Source organism: Diplodia corticola, assembly GCF_001883845.1.
Source record: "Diplodia corticola strain CBS 112549 chromosome Unknown scaffold24, whole genome shotgun sequence".
NCBI lineage: Eukaryota > Fungi > Ascomycota > Dothideomycetes > Botryosphaeriales > Botryosphaeriaceae > Diplodia > Diplodia corticola.
Window position 1 is genome coordinate 195267 of NW_017971503.1, and position 15931 is coordinate 211197.

The 15931-nt window shown below is 57.5% G+C and overlaps 3 protein-coding genes across 3 annotated transcripts; 2 read left to right on the forward strand and 1 right to left on the reverse strand.

The window, feature by feature from the left end:
* Positions 1 to 946: 946 nt before the first annotated feature.
* BKCO1_2400061 (phosphatidyl synthase) lies at positions 947 to 2282 on the forward strand (the record flags this gene model as incomplete). Its single annotated transcript, XM_020273160.1, has 2 exons — positions 947 to 1302; positions 1355 to 2282. 2 exons carry the CDS (start codon positions 947 to 949, stop codon positions 2280 to 2282), a joined length of 1284 nt encoding a protein of 427 aa, XP_020130572.1.
* A 9162-nt stretch (positions 2283 to 11444) lies between these two features.
* Positions 11445 to 12729, reverse strand: BKCO1_2400062 (mating-type alpha-pheromone receptor; the record flags this gene model as incomplete). Its single annotated transcript, XM_020273161.1, has 3 exons — positions 11445 to 11479; positions 11542 to 11877; positions 11928 to 12729. 3 exons carry the CDS (start codon positions 12727 to 12729, stop codon positions 11445 to 11447), a joined length of 1173 nt encoding a protein of 390 aa, XP_020130571.1.
* Positions 12730 to 13423: 694 nt separating this feature from the next.
* Positions 13424 to 15913, forward strand: BKCO1_2400063 (ring finger ubiquitin ligase; the record flags this gene model as incomplete). Its single annotated transcript, XM_020273162.1, has 1 exon — positions 13424 to 15913. The coding sequence occupies one exon, from the start codon at positions 13424 to 13426 to the stop codon at positions 15911 to 15913; it is 2490 nt and encodes an 829-aa protein (XP_020130570.1).
* Between the last annotated feature and the right edge of the window lie 18 nt (positions 15914 to 15931).

Sequence of the window (15931 nt, forward strand, 5' to 3'; positions counted from 1 at the left end):
CGGCGGCAACGTCTCCGCTGGGAGCAGAGTATTGGGCGGGCGCCCTCGAGGCCCTGCAGGGCCCTTGGATCTTCTGGTTCAAAGGGCTCAGCGAGGATGCGGCGGAGAATACCCCGGGTCAATCAGCGCACCGCATGCGGTGTGTTAGGCGAGCTCGCCCGACGTCATAGTGGGGCAAACAACAGCAAAAGAGGCGACGGCGGCAAAGACCAGGGCTCTGATACCGCGTGCCACCGGTCTGGAGCCCGGGTCGTTCTCGTCATCGCCGTTCGTCCTGCGCGTCGGCGCCGCACATGCAACGCTGAACGGACGGGCTTCCTTTCGTCTGTGTCAGAGCGCCGTGCCGACTGCAGCTTCCCTATCTTAGAAACACCGCATCGCCGGGGCCCCGGTCCTGCGAAGCTCGAAACCGCGGCACCGCACAAAGCCGCCGCGAGACGGGCGTGTCGCCGCCTGCGGCCACGGCGGTCGAAGGGCTCAGGGCTCAGGGTCCATGAGATCATGGGCGGTGCGTGCCGCCGAGACGAATCGAGGTCAACTGCCACATGTTGATAAGCCCTGCGTCGCTAGCGCCAGATTCAGGTTGGATTAATCACGCAGCCGGCGGCGTCGAGCCGTGCGTCAGGGTTACTCCTTCGGGGCCCTAGCGGACATGCATAGGCGCATAGGCACCGTAAAATCCCACTCCTTCCAAGTCGGCATCATCTATCCAGTCTTCAGCAATTCCCATTCTGATTGCTCCACTCGGTCCACTTTTCTCTCCGCACTCCAGACAGGTTGAGTCCTGCCCAGCACGTTGTCTATATAAACGGCTGATCCCGCCGCCGACCAGTTCTTCTCTCTCAACCAAATTTCCCTGACGGGACAACACGTATCCAAATCTAAGCAGCTTTCTTGAACGCCCCTTCCACACATTCTACCTCGTTTTTCAAAAAAAGTCACCACCATGTCCGCTCAACTACTCCAGCCCCCGAGGCCCCGCGTCATTCGCCGGATCAGCCATGAGGATGCCACGAGGAAAGACCTCTCTGAGAGGCAAGGTCCCACCGTGGTTGTGCCTCCTGCGCATCTCATGGCTTCGTCTTCAGCACATGAGGTTGCCGCTGCTATGGACCAAGCCAGGCAGGGAATCGACCGCTCTTCTACCTCGACTCCAGAGACTCCTCCCGAGACCATCGTCACCGACAAGTTCGCATATGCGTTCGATATCGATGGTGTTCTCATTCGCGGCGGCAAGGTCATCCCCGAAGCCATCGAGGCCATGAAGATGCTAAACGGCGAGAACGAGTACGGTATCAAGGTGTAAGTTACTAGTCGCCGTACATGACTCGCTGCGGTTGCTAACTCTAAGCAGTCCTTACATTTTCGTCACCAACGGCGGCGGCAAGACGGAAGAAGAGCGATGCATTCAGCTCAGCCAGCAGCTCGAGATCGAGGTTTCGCCCGGCCAGTTCATCTGCGGCCATACTCCCATGAGAGAAATGGCTTCCAAGTACGGAACTGTTCTCGTCGTGGGCGGCGAGGGCGAGAAGTGCCGCATTGTCGCCGAAGGCTACGGTTTCAAGGATGTTGTCACCCCTGGCGATATCATCAAGACCAAGGAAGACACTACCCCATTCAGGAAGCTGACCGAGGAAGAGTGGAACAACTCCCGCGTCCGTGACTTTGACAACTTGAACATCGACGCCATCTTCGTCTTTGCCGACAGCCGTGACTGGGCCTCGGACCAGCAAATCATCCTCGACCTGCTCATGTCCAAGAAGGGTCGTCTTGGCACGCGCTCGGAAACCTTCGACGAGGGCCCGCCCGTCTACTTCTCCCACAACGATGTCGTCTGGAGCACCTCGCACGACCTCAACCGCATCGGCATGGGCGCTCTCCGTGTTTCGCTGGAAGCCATGTTCAAGGCGGTGACTGGCAAGGAGGTCAACACACACGCCTTCGGCAAGCCCCAGGTCGGCACGTTCCAGTTCGCCACTCGCCTCCTCCAGCAGTGGCGCAAGGACACGCACGGCATCGACTCGCCTCCCGACACGGTCTACTTTGTCGGCGACACTCCCGAGTCGGATGTGCGTGGCACCAACGAATTCAACAAGCACGCCGAGAACACGTGGTACTCGATCCTCGTGCGCACTGGAGTGTACCAAGACGGCACCACGCCTCGCTACACGCCCAAGGCCATCACGGACGACGTGCTCGAGGCTGTCAAGCACGGCATGGACCGTGAGTACAAGCGCATGCTGAAGGCGACGCTGGAGCAGGCTGGACCTGTCAGCGAGTAGTTCACGAGTCAATTGCATGTCCATGCTTGCAGATGGTGCTGGATGGATTCGGCGTTTATTTACGACGTTTATGTTTTTCCTTGGTGTTATGGTTTTTTAGGAAAGATATCCCGACCCCAGCGTCCCCGGCCATAGGACGCAGTACGCGGCAAAGCACACCATAGCTTGCACCAACGAGCAGCTACCCTCGAGTCCGCGTCGACAAGGAGCATCACAGTTTTCCCTTTACATTTCCCACTTACCCAGCTTCCGGCTACTCTTGTAGACAACACAAGCAGAAAAACCATACATGGAACAGGTTCGGGTCATTGGTTTTGGCAGAATCAGCCAGGTACTACTCATCAGATAAAATCAAAAACATGTAGATCGGAATATGAAGTGGGCAATTTGCCTTTCAAACTGAAGCTCGACCATTGCAGAGTGATGCGGGGTACACTGGAGAAAGCTGCAAGGCCCCCAAACCTAACTCAGTCGGTCGACGGCGCCGTCATCCAAGACGCCTCTTCACAGGCAGCTGTGTGGCTGCGCCTCGATAGTGGGGACTGCGGTGGTGCTTGCGACGCGGGGGCACGAGTCGCCGGTGCATAGATGCCGTTCCTGGCAGCGGAGGTGGTGTAGTCTCCACTCGCTCACGCACGCATGCTGACTGCCGGCTTCGCTGAGACACGGGTCGCCCGGGGCCGGCACACACCAACCGGTCCTTCCCGAAGTGACTCAGCTTGGCAGCTCTGGTGGCTGCGACAAGACGCCAGCCGTCACACAGGCGCTGCCCGCGGCTGCCGCTCAGCTCTGGGTGCTTAGCTGCCAGGCGATGATGGCGTCACGGAATTAAACACCGCAAAACCAATATGCGCTGCATCACAAACACAACAAGGCATTCAGGCATGGGAATCAGCATGCGTGCGCCAGGCGTCTGCAGCATCACAGATCGGATGGGCTGCCGAGGGCGCTGTAGCGAGGGCAGGCTCGAGTCATCAGCGCAGCCGGCGTTTCAAGCGGAGGCAGCCAGGAGGGTGCAGCATCATCCGATTGCATGCCGCTGTCTTATCGATAGATCGAAGATGATTGACACGCCACCATCTGCGACGTGCTCTCCCCAGGATGCACCCTGGACCGCACCGCTGCGGGCAAACGGCGTGAAACGATGGGCCACGGCCTCGCCTTAGACATGGCGACTCGTGCAGCAGGTAGGGGCGCATCTTTTCCTAATCTCGCCCCTTGGAATCGCAACCGGCGGCTTCGCCGAGCCTTCTTACGCCTCTTCTCGTACGATTTTCGCTTTCCAGCCGCTGTCCAGCAAGAGTTTCGCCGCCGCCGCCAGGCGTGGCCAAGCGACGCGTAAAGGGCGATGCATTTCGCCGCTTGCTACACAGCATGTGGTGATTTTCGCCGCCCAGTGGCAACCGCGGACTGCCGAAGAGCCTCTCCTGGTCTGCTCACCACCAAGCCCACGTCGCTTTTTTCCTGCTTCGCCCTTGCACCGCCGGGGTGTGCTTCGAGCTGCGATTCGTCCATTCTCGGCCCTCCGTTTTGCGCCGCTGGTCAACAACACAAATGTGACCGCCGCAGGGGCGCTTCTCACCACCGCCACAGGACCGTGGCCCTTGGCAAGATGCAAGCGCAGGCGGCATTATTGCGCCACAGACCTCACGCTGCAGAAAATAGCTGCCTATCGCGCGCATCCAGTCCCATGCAAAGATTGCTGCCTTGCGCGCTTTTTCCCTTGTGCTGTCTGTTAGCCGCGCACTGCCCTAACATTTCTTTTTTTTGTCCAGCGATCAGCGCTCCGCTCCACGGGAACATGTGTAACCGCGGGTTTAGCGAGCTGGGGAAGCGTGATGATTTGCACTGCTTGCCCGGAAAAGAAGTCGTGGCCGCTGATCAAGACATGGGCTTCTTTTCGTTTCGGACGTGCGCTTGGATGCGCTCGCACTCGCCGGCCAACAAGTCTTAGTCATCGCGCTTCCGCCGATCGCGAGCTGACTGGATTTCATGCCCAACCGATCATGGCCAACATCGGTGCTCTTGCGGAGACGACTCGTCCAAGCGCCTAGAGCTTTGGCGCGCGCGAGCCTGGTTTTGCCACGGGGCTAGGACGGGCGGGATCGATCTGGGAGCTCGAGAGCAAGGCAGCCGCCCAACCGGCGTCGGAATCCGAGAGAGAGAGCCATGCGAAGAGAATAATGATGATGAGTTGATTTTTGGCTGGCCCGCCGACTAATCTAGCCCCAGCGGCAAATAGCATTTCACTACCGTTTGCGGTTGTTGGTAATGGTCATGGTGGTGGTGGTCGTCGTCCCTCCTAGCGGCAGGCGGCACAGCCTCGTACCTACACTCTCCAACACGTGCGGAAGGAACAGGAACAGGTAGCCCGGCGGCGCCCTGCACCCGTCGCTTCCGCTCTGCTTCCGTCTACCGGTAGGTTGCACCATCAGCCGCTCGCCTGCGCTCATTATTGTTGCTCCCTGAAAGCCTAGCCTTGTTGGCCGTGGCATGCTTGCTGCCCTACCGTCGCTACCACTTTCCTTCTTGCCTCTTTGCTTACGGCGCTCTTTCCCGACATTCCAGGAGCTGCTGCTTCTGCTGCTGCTGCCGCTGCCGTATGAGAGATTGCTGCTTGTCAACAACGTATGATTGTGATGGTGTAAGATTGATCGGCCTTGCTCTCCTCAGCCTTGACCCACTTGCAAAGGGCGGTGGGAAATTTCCAGTACGTGCCGCCCGCGCGCACGTGGAAATCCATGGCAGTTGGTTGGCCGCCTTGGAGTAGCTGCGGTGGAAGGGTCATGGTGATGAGAGATCAAGAGCAGTCAAAGCGCAAGGCTGAAGGAACACAACCCGCCAGACGATCCCAACGCCATCTACGAAAAAAGAGCATGGAAGAAGGGCGGTACGCGCAAACGACGCGGAAGCGCTTGTTCTTCAACTCACAAGGGGCAGGGCAACTCCAAAACGACGGACCTTGACCCTTGGTACACGGCGAGGCTCCTGCGCGGCGACGAGGGCACGAAAAAACCCACCACCACTCCATGAAACAACATGATAACCATCGCCGGCTCCTGATCGTGCTTATGTGCCGCGCCACACAGCCACGCCACTGCCACTTGATGATCCCTTGTTTGGACGAGGCTTCGTCCCCTCCGTGTTGTTCATTGCCCGCGCGCCTTCTTCCGCCCAGCCCTGATCCTTATCTTCCTTTCTTCTCCTGCCCCCTCTGCCTTTATCTCGTAAAGTCAGCCTTACCATAATTTCAATCTATTAATAAAACGTTAAGATTGTGGAAGATTCTCGATGTTGGATAGGATGGACATTTGTCGGCGTTTTCTGACTCGGTAGTCTTGACAATGGCATTTTTTCTTTTATCACGCCAGACGCACATACTACGCTGCGCCCGGACCGGACCGGACCACTCTAGCCTCGTCTTTTTCTCTCTCTCTCTTTTTTTTTTTCCTTTTTTCTCTGTTTTCTCTCGTGTGTCCCGCTCCCTGCTCGGCCATCGCCGGAGCCAGGGCGCGGGCGTGTCGGGTCCAACGACCTTCTTACGCACTTACCAGCTGTTTTCCAATCTACATGACGCGGGACTAGGATATGCACGCACACGCCCGCGCGCATGCATGAACGCGTAGCACGTGCGTTGAGGGAGTCGATCACGAGGGTTGAAGAACAAACACACGGGCCTTCTCTTCCTCATGTTGATTGCACATGCCAGGCGTGCGATCTTTTGTGGGTTTCGTCTGTTGGGGGAGGGGTCTTGCAAGGCTGAGAGTGCTTTACTTATAGCGACTGCGAAGTGTGTTGGAATAGCACGGCCCCCGATGGATGTCAGGCAGACCGTCGTCGTTGCACGTTAAGATACAACACAAAGACGTTCGAGGATCTGGACCAGCGAGAATGGATAGAAGGTTTAGGCTGCAAGGGTGAGTTGCAGTGGTGAAAACAATTATGAGAGCACATCTGGTCGGAGGGGCTCTGCAATGAAACTGGGACTTCACTGTTCGACAAGCATCACTTGTCGCTTCAAGTACAGTACGAACGGGAAAGAGATCAACCGACTCTCGAGGGCTTACTAAGTAGGTACGTTCTTATCAGCTGTAGCCTTTTCTTTGGCTAGTCCTACATCATGCATGCGTGATGGGCTAATTGGACACTGCTTATTGGAGATAAGGTGTGGCATGCTATCATACAAGCCACAGATTACGCCTTTCTAATCCGCGGCTTCGGCCATCTCGGACATAGACTTTGATTTCTCGGTGTTTCGTTCTCCAACACTCGACGCCTCACGCTCATTGCATGCCTTCGGGCCCCGCAGCCAACGCGAAGCCTGGCCGAGCGCGTTAAAGTAGCGCGCTGTCGTCTCCCAGCGATGACTTCACGGCGGGCAGTGAAGATCAACATTCCGGCCAAGGAAACCTTGGCCGAATTCGGCAAAAATTTATACATGGACCTGTAGCGTGGCGTGGTGGTGACGAAGAACAGTCTCCAGCTTCCGACTAGACGGATGGCTTGCCCGGACGGCTTGCCCGGATCGCTCTTTGCCGCGATGACATGATAGAAAAAAACCGGGGCGAAAGAAGAGGAGAAGTCGGTGATACCGAACCACGGATGCCCCGACGGCCACCGATCCCCAAGCCCCAGACCGGAGGCACGTCCGCAGACGCCCGGTTGAGCACCGTTACGGCCAGCTCCCCCCAACGCGCGAAGTGAGGGGGAGGGGGAAAAAAATTCATGTGGCTTGAGTTAGTGATACAGGGGGAGAGATGGGGAGAACAGAGCTACCGGGTTCGCTGTGGCGCGAGGCCTCCCTCCCGCCCTCCCCGAAGCAAGCCAGACAGTTAGCTTACCCGGCTGGCAAACGGGTTCCAGAACGGCCTGTTTCGAAAAAAAATTCCGCTGATTCTTTTCCTGCTTGTTGTTTCTCCACTGTCTGGGGTTTTTTGGTGGTGGTTGGTTTCACGGTAGGTTCGGCCATGCACGACATCCAACGGGGGTGCGTTGGCTACTCTTGTGTTGTTGGCAAAACGTGGAGTGTAGCATCCATGTGGGGGGATGGCCCAGAGTTTCTCGAAACCGCTCTCCATGTGCGTGGCCTGACGTTCCAGAACATGAGTGTCTCGTTCTACCGTGTATGTACATCTCCACCACAAGCGAGCGGCCCACGGCGGAGGGAAGATGTGATGATCACGCCAGCAATAAACACGGCCCCGGTTTTTAGCCTTTCTTCGCTCCCCGCACGCTCAACGCCGTTTCGACCTTGACGAAGCTTTTTTTCCCGGCTTTGCTCCAGTTGCTAAAAAGCTGTTCGGCCGTCCCCACGCCGTGAGAGACTTTCCATGCCCCGAACAAACTACGGATCCGTTCTTTCCAAAGGTCGTCCGAAGGATTTTAGCTACGAGACCGCGTCCCCCACGTTTCAAACCGGCAGATGGCAAGCACGATCCGTCTACCCAGAGACTGCGGCTCTGGAAGTTTTCTCACGCAGCCCGAGCGAAGCACGTGGCTCTCGAACGGAAAGGAAAGAGAGGGAGGGAGAGAAATAATGAAGAAAAGAAAGAAAGAAAAAAAGCAAGCTTTGTGGTGGTGTTCCTACGCCGCTTTGGGCGATCACATGGCGGTCGGGCATCGAAAGTTTGGCGCAATAATGCGGGGTGCAGCTTGCCTAAAAGCCCCAAAAGGCAAGGTAGATCAGGCCCGCCGAACCGTTTCTGCAACGAACACCCCCGCCGGCCGCTGTCCACCAGCACTACTACCTCGTCTTCCTCCTCCTCCTACTCCTCCGCCTCATCGGTCCCCCTTATTACCCTCTCGGCGAAAATGTGGAGGTGATGCACGAGCGGTAGGCTAGGGAGATGCTGCTGCTGATCGTGGTTTTGAGTTGAGCGGGAAGGAATGAGGAGGAATAGGGGGGGATAGTCGTGCCGATGCGCACACGCTTCGTTAGAAGGCCCCCGGCTCCGTCGGTGTTGGTCGGCCTGGTGGTCGTCATGTCGAAAGGGGTGCTGCTTTTTCTCTTGGTTTTTCGCTTCAGGTGATCGGCATGCGGGGACGCTTGCAGTTGGGGGATCGGCACTTCTCTCCGCTCTCTCCCTCCCTCCCTCTCTCTCTCTCTCTCTTTCTCTCTCTCAAGCACGGATTGCAGGCTGACAGCGAGAGCAGTGCCGACTGGAAGTGGCCTGCCAACGCGCCGTCCTGGCCGGTAATGTCGCTCTCAATTCCAGCTCCCTTCCTGATTCGGGTGTCGGGCGTGTTGATGAGCAGCTTCAGCTGGTCCGGGAACAGAGATGGTGCGAAGGCGCTTGTCGTCACTGGCAGGCAACGGCATCCAAGCGGGTTTGATTGGCGAGCGATTCGCTCATGGTCGGTTGGCCGAAGCAGCTGCATGGCCTCGCTACACTTGCCCCGGCAAGGACGTAGCGTCGTTGGTGTCTCGGTCGCACGTCACTGCTTCTTTTTCCCACGCCTCGCCGGGCGTGGGTTGGAGAGAAGCGCCGTGTCCGTGTCACTGCCATTTCTTCATGTCCTGCTGTGCCACTGCATCCAGTCACTGTCGCCACACAGCAGCAAAAACCAACCGAAGAAGGGGAACACAGAGACAGCATTCACATGCAATAGCAAACAGTCGGTCACCACCAGAAAAAAAAAACCCCCCCCAGGGTCCTGAACCCTTTGTGCAACGTTCAACTTTTTACCCCGCCTCCGATCGCAGGGACGAGCGAGCCGAGCGATGATCCCCCCCTCTTCATCCATCATTGCTTGCCATCCAGACGCACTGTCTGCCCCTCGGTCGACCGAGAAACCCGCGAGTCCGCGCCTTACTTTTGTCACCTCTGCTGATCAAGCCGCCGATCAGCCCTGATGTCGGCCTTGTCAAGGCGAACTGACCCACATCTACGTGATCTCTCAGGCCGCTACGTGTCCAAGGGCAAAGGGGAAAGGAGGGGAAGTGGGCGGGGAATGTAGGAGGTGGGATAAAGGGGCAGGTAGGAAGGAGGCTAAGGCCGAAGAGACCGGGGAAGCATGCACGTGGCAAGACAGCGCGAGCTTGCTGCTGCTGCTGTTGCTGCTGCTGCTACTGATGCAGACATGCGCGACGTCGTAACCATGCACACTGGTGAGTGGGTGGTGTGTCTGTGGGGTGTGGGTGGTGTCTGTGGGGATGCTCCGCAATTTTCCAGACCTCCCCCCTGTCCAGCGCAAATAGAAACCCACGAGAATTTTCCTCCCCCACACGCATTTTTTGTGGGGAATCGGACACGAGTGACTTGGAGTTTCCCCGCAGATGCGTGTGGGGGGACAGGTGCCATGTCCCGTCGCAACTGCCGCCGTCTGCAGGTGATAGCTGCGATTTTTCCAATTATTTCTGTCAAGTCCGAGGTCAACTATGTCCGCCGAGGGGAGGCATACTGCCAACAATTGCTGCTTGTCGCTCTCAACTGCCAAATGGCCGGGGGCACCGCACATAGATGGGAAGTCCCCACACGCCGTCGTATTCGTTTCCTTCAACCACGCCCCCATTCCTCTTCTCCCTCTGCCCTGGCATCCGACGACACTGCGCGATTTCGAAGAAGGACGAAGGAGTTAGAGCCGGCCGATTCTTTCCCGTCACGCAGCTTACATATAGGATCATGTGCTATTACATTCCTCTATTTTATGACCTGTCTCCTGCTCCCATCCCTCTGGCCCCCAATCATGCATGCAAGGTGTGTGCGCCGCACCAAACCTCACCTCACCCGCGTAGCCGGTCAAACGCGGCTTTAGTTATACCATCACGGAGCAAAGGGGAAAAAAAAAAAGAAAAACGCGGGTGTGCGAGGGCAACAGAGAAACGGAACGGAAGGCTCGACAATTCGTTCGATCGCTGCCTTGTGAGACAGCAAGGGGGCACCGATGGAAAAAAAAAAAAAAGACTGGTGACATTATCGAACACTGATATTAATTCTGCGGTAAGCCTTCCGGCTGCTTACGTTCGCGGCATTATTGGCCTGTCTGCTGTTTGCGTCACGTTCCCGACTGCCGGCTCTCGCTACCCTCACCAGACGCACGCACGCGCAAAGGGAAGGTGTAGGAGAGAGGGGTGGGTTGACACGGTAAGGCTAGAACGCTATAGTACCGGATATTTGGTCCGAGTGCCAGCCCAGACCGGGCACCTCGCTTGTTATCCGTTTAGTGATATGCATGCAATGCATGGACGCCCGGGTCTGGGTGCGGCGGACAAGCCTACGTTTGTGGTTCCATCGCCGACTCCCTCCGCTGTGCGTCATCTCGGCCATATTGAGGCTGGGGGGGAAAGGGTGGCAGGGAGGGGAAACAGGACGTGTTACGCGCGGCGGAAGGGAAAGCCGTCTTTCGGCGAACGGGAACGACGTTGCAAGGAGCGCGAAGACACTGCAGGAGATGGGGAGAAGAGTCTGGTGTGGTCATACCCCACTGTCTCCCCGTGCTGCTCCGGATTCAGCGTTGCATTCACAGTAACGGACGGGACATGGCACCGTGGACAGCGCCACGTGGAGACCGTATGCTCTCCGCCGAGAATGCCGTTCAAACGAAAAGTGGACAGTGTGGTGATGATCGCAAGGCTTCTTGCATTCCTCTGTGGCAGCGAGCATGCTACGAGGCTGGTGAAACGAGAAGGATCCGCAGAGGCGAGTGCGTGGGCCCAGCAAAGCAATGTCGGACTCGTTTGGTTCGCCATTCTAAAGCGACCCCTGTGAGCTGCGGAGCAGCTTCAAATAGCCAGGAAGAACGGCGGCTACGTAGGTGATTTGCTCCTCTTCTCCAGATTTCGGACTTGCGCGGGTTACTGAAAGGGGAAAGGAAGAGCATTCGATACGTCATATTGCAACCTCACACCACATGGCCTGTCGGCTACCCTGTACGGAGAAGTCCTCGGAGAGAAGTCCGAGTTCGCGTGCCCAATAGGATTGGTTGCACTCAAAAGAAGCCAGGCAACTGCTGTATGTCTTTGAGAAACTGTAGAGAAGAAATGATTGCATTTGCACGGGCTATGAAGATTCAATAAACGATTGCTAGTGGAAATTGCTCATCCGCTATGCATGAAATGAAAGAACATGGCAAGCTCCTTTAGAGCTCAATAGAACCGCTGGACAGTACGCTGTGAGGTGCGTAATATGAGATGTTGCAATCCGTGGACCAGGCCCGAAAGCTTCACGGAAACACTTTGTTCATGGCCTTGCCAACTTCTAGTATGGAGCGAAGTGTCAGTCATGTGATCTTCCACAGGCGATATCAAAGGGCTTCATACCGAAGATTTGGTCGGGACGGCCACTCTCCATACTGAGACACGTCTTGTCCGTATTGTACGTTGAGCTCGTCTTCCCAGAAGTCGGGGAGATGGGACCCTGCTCAGAGAGAATCGACGAGTTCAGCGTGGCCATTGACTTCCGTTCGCCTGGAGTCTTCTTCCACCGGAGGCCACCGAGGAACTTGTGGTGTGCATCATGGCCGCGCGAGGCTTGGCGGTGATCGTCTGTATTGGCAGAAGCCCAGACAGACGAGAGCGGCAGGAAAATGGCAACCACGGTCGGGGACAGGGCTCCAATCTCATCTTCGGTGAAGAATTGTATGGTGGAGCATACACCTGTGGGGGTTAGCTAGTTGAGTCTGGAGTGGTTGGATCAATGGGCTTACCTGGGATGATCAATGTCTGGGCTGCCATGATGAAGACAATCTGCATGGGTCCAAATTGCTTGAGTCCCAGCTTGCGGCGGTTCCTGATGGCTAGACCCAGCTTGCCGCAGAAGACCAAGCTGAAAAAGCAGATGCTGACGGTAGAGGTGATGTTGGCCAATGGTGGGAGCAAAGCAATGCCTGTGGCAGTCAGGCCCAAGATAGATCTGGTATTCCAAACGGCCAGGGCGATGCGGCAGCCGATCGCTGTAAAGGCAACGATGGCTGACGAGATCCTTATGGCGATGCGCCAAGGGCGGGAAAGAGTTGCGCAGACAACGGAAGCCTGCAGGAAGAGGGACGACTCGATGCAGACGAGCAACAGGAGAGTCATGATGCCGGCAGTGATGGAGCTGGCGTAGTCGGAGCCCGGGACGCGGGAGACATCTCCAGAGAAGTAGGTATAGAAGTTGTACCACTCGCTCGTGTAGAAGGTGGCGTTGGTGATGGCCCGAACGACGCTCAAGGCCAGGGCCAGGATGTTGAGGATGAAGATGGGAGAGCGACGCTTGTCGTGCTTGGTAAGCACGAGAAGCAAGATGACCATGATCATGGAAGCGCCAATCTGGCTACCCCAGACGATGCTGGCATGGACGGCATACTGGGCCCAGACGTTGAGCTCATGCAAGTTGATGGTCCCCGAGAGAGGGTTTCCATACGAGTCGTAGAGCACGAGGGTCTGGTTCCATGGATTGAAGGGCGGCGCATTGATAGCCGACATGTGGTAAGCAGTATCGTTGGCGGTGGATGGAGTGGGAGCCATGGCCGGCGCTGTCGAGGGAGTTGTGAATGATAGCAGGAGGAGTCTGGAACATGGAACTCGAGACGAGCGGCTTTCTTCATGGCCAAGAGGATAGGGAGGACAATACCAAGGGCATAATGCCCAAAGCGAAGGATTGTTTGAGACAAGCGGTGCTGAAGAACAATATCAAGGTCCAAATTGGGTTAGCGTGTACTGGCACAGGTGTCCTACTACGGCTCTCTTGCTTCGTTGCTTCCTTCCTGGTCGAGACCGAAGTGAAACCATCCCATCTTCATATTGTCCTCGCTGCACGTTGCAGGCGGCGCACGGAACGGATGCAGCCAGCCTCGAGCCGGTCCGCGGGTTGGTCATGACGAGAAATCGATTGACAAACAATCATTGCCGTCGCACGTTGGATACAGAGATCAGTCGGTGCGGATCCGGCAAGCGTGACCAAGGCTGCCTTGCTTGGCAGCGTGCAGCGTGCAGCGTGCAGCGTGCAGCGTGCAGCTCGCGTGCGGAGGCAAGGGCGATGGCCATTTTCGGCAGCGCCGTTGTGTTGATGCAAGTGCGTCAGCGCCCCAGCGCCCCAGCGCCCCATCTCCGCTCCACCACCTCCGACCTCCGCCACCACCGCCTCCGCCGCCGCCGCCGCTCCATCTCCACTCCCATGCACAGCTGCTCATGGCGCACCCTGCGCCCCACCGATCCATAGATGGCTAACAGTCCGCCGCCCTTCCTGTTCCTGCTGGTCATCTTCCTGTTCCTCTACCTGAGCCCCGATCCCCAGGCTCCCGTCGCCTCGCGCAAGCTCGACCGCATCGTCGACCGCGAGCGCGCCGCTCTCGATGCCCTGAACAACTCGACCTTCGGAGACCTGCAGCCCGGCCCCGACGGCCAGCGCTGGCTGAACCTGACCGGCCTGAAGAAGGACCATGGCTTCCACTGGAATCTGCTGGACACGGTCCGCGACCGCGCCCGCGACCAGGCCCGCTACGTTCTGGGCGAGGACACGGTCGGCCTGATAGACGGGAGCAGCGACCGCCTTCCGCTCGTCTATCACAACATCACCGGCTTTGTCCAGGGCACCTGGCGCTCCACCAAGACCTACCCCGGCCCCCACCTCAACCTGTCCGCCGTCACCCCACACGGCACATACTCGTCCGAAGACTGGACTCGCAATGTGACCTCTGCTGGCGGCGACATTAGGATACACTTCAGGGAGAAGGACCACGGCGAGCCTTGGAACACAACTGCCCGGGAGGTGGTCGCCAGGGTCACCATCGGCGAAGACACGTCGTATGGCAACTGGTGGGACATGCGCCTTCACGGCCTCCACCTGGAGGACACCGGCACCGTCGTGCTGACTACGACGAGCGAGAAGTTCGACGGCATCTTTGCTCTGCCGCACTTTTTACTCTCCAAACACGCCTTCACCCTGGGACAGGCCCTCCTGAACCGCACCCTGAATGCCACCATCGAGGAGCAGAAGGCGGGTGCGATTGAGGATTTTAGTCCGTGGTCCTCTGTCGTCGAGGGCGAGCAGGAGCTCTTCTCCGTGCCGCACTGCGAATACGTCATGTACCTGCAGCAACACCCGCTACCTCTTCAGTCGCTGGAGTCTTCTGCCTACGGGAACGGCCTGGCCATGAAGTTCTTTGAAGACGAGTTGCGCAACCCGTATAGAATCTCTCCTAATCTGCCTCCGGAAATGACCATGTCCATGATTGCCTTCTCTCCCGACTGTGGCTTCATCATAGAGTCGAACGGGCCACCGGATGTGCCACCGCAAGAAGGCAAGCATCTGGTAGGGCCAAAGACTGAAGCATACGCCATTGTTGCACGTCGCCACATCATCCTGTTTGCTCTGGTGATTGGTTCGCAGCTGGTGCTTCTGGTTAGGCAGATGAAGGAGGCTTCAACCCCTTCCACGAGGAGTCGCATTAGTTTCTACACGATTGCACTCCTCGCTCTGGGAGATGGCTTCACACTCCTAGGCTTTGCCTTTGTTGGTATGTCCTATGAAGCCATAACCCTCATCCTCCTTGCTACCGCCTACGTGGCTTTTCTATCCGCCGTCTTTTTCGGCATGGGCTTTCTCAAAGAAATCTGGACCGTTCAATCTACGGAGCGCAGCAGAGAAGAGAGGCGAAGCAACGCGGCTTCTACCCGCGCAACGCCAACTGCTACCCAACCTGGTAGTAGAAGCGAGACCCCAGCAGCGCAACCATCAGCTCCAGTCATCTCTGCGGCCGGAGCTGATTCACTACCTCTTCCCGTCACGGCTCGTCAAGCCATCAACAGTGGAGCCACGCCCATCATCATCCCTTCAGACCAAGATGTCGACGCAGAGATCGCCGAAAACGAAAACAATACGACCGCCACCGACAACGAACAGTCCTCGCGCTACGGGTTCGGAACGGTTTACTTCCGTTTCTACCTACTGCTGTTCGGCCTCGTCTTCCTGTCCCTCCACGCAACCACCTGGCCATCGTCTCTGCAAGCCGTCTACAGCACCCTCCTCATCTTCACCTACTTCTCCTTCTGGACGCCGCAGATTTACCGCAACGTCATGCGCAACTGTCGGCGCGCGCTGCGTTGGGACTACGTCGCGGGCCAAAGCGTCCTCCGTCTGCTACCCTTTTACTACCTGTTCGCGTACCGCGGCAACATCCTCCTGCTCAAGCCGGACCTGAAATTCCTCGCCGCCCTCACAGGGTGGGTGTGGCTGCAAGTCTGCGCACTGCTCAGCCAGGAACATCTCGGCCCGCGCTTCTTCGTCCGCGAGAGCTGGGTCCCGCCCGCGTACGACTACCACCCCGTCCTCCGCGCCGACGAGGAAGGTGCGTGTCTGCCTTCCGGCGGAAAGGTTCTGGCGGGCGAGGACTCGAGCGGCGGGTCGGCGACGTCGTCTTCGCCTTCGCCTTCGTCTGCCACGAAGGCTGGTGAGTCGAGGGATAAAGGGAAGAAGGTGTTTGACTGTGCTATCTGCATGCAAGATCTTGAGGTCCCCGTCATTCCAGCGGCCGGCGGCTCGGGTGGCGGTGATGCGGATGGCGGTGGCGCACTGTCAGGGGGGCTGTTGGCGAGGAGAGCGTACATGGTTACGCCGTGTAGGCATATCTTTCATAGCGTGTGCTTGGAGGGGTGGATGCGGTATCGGTTGCAGTGTCCCATTTGTAGAGAGACGTTGCCGCCGTTGTAAATAAGTTAGATGGGATAT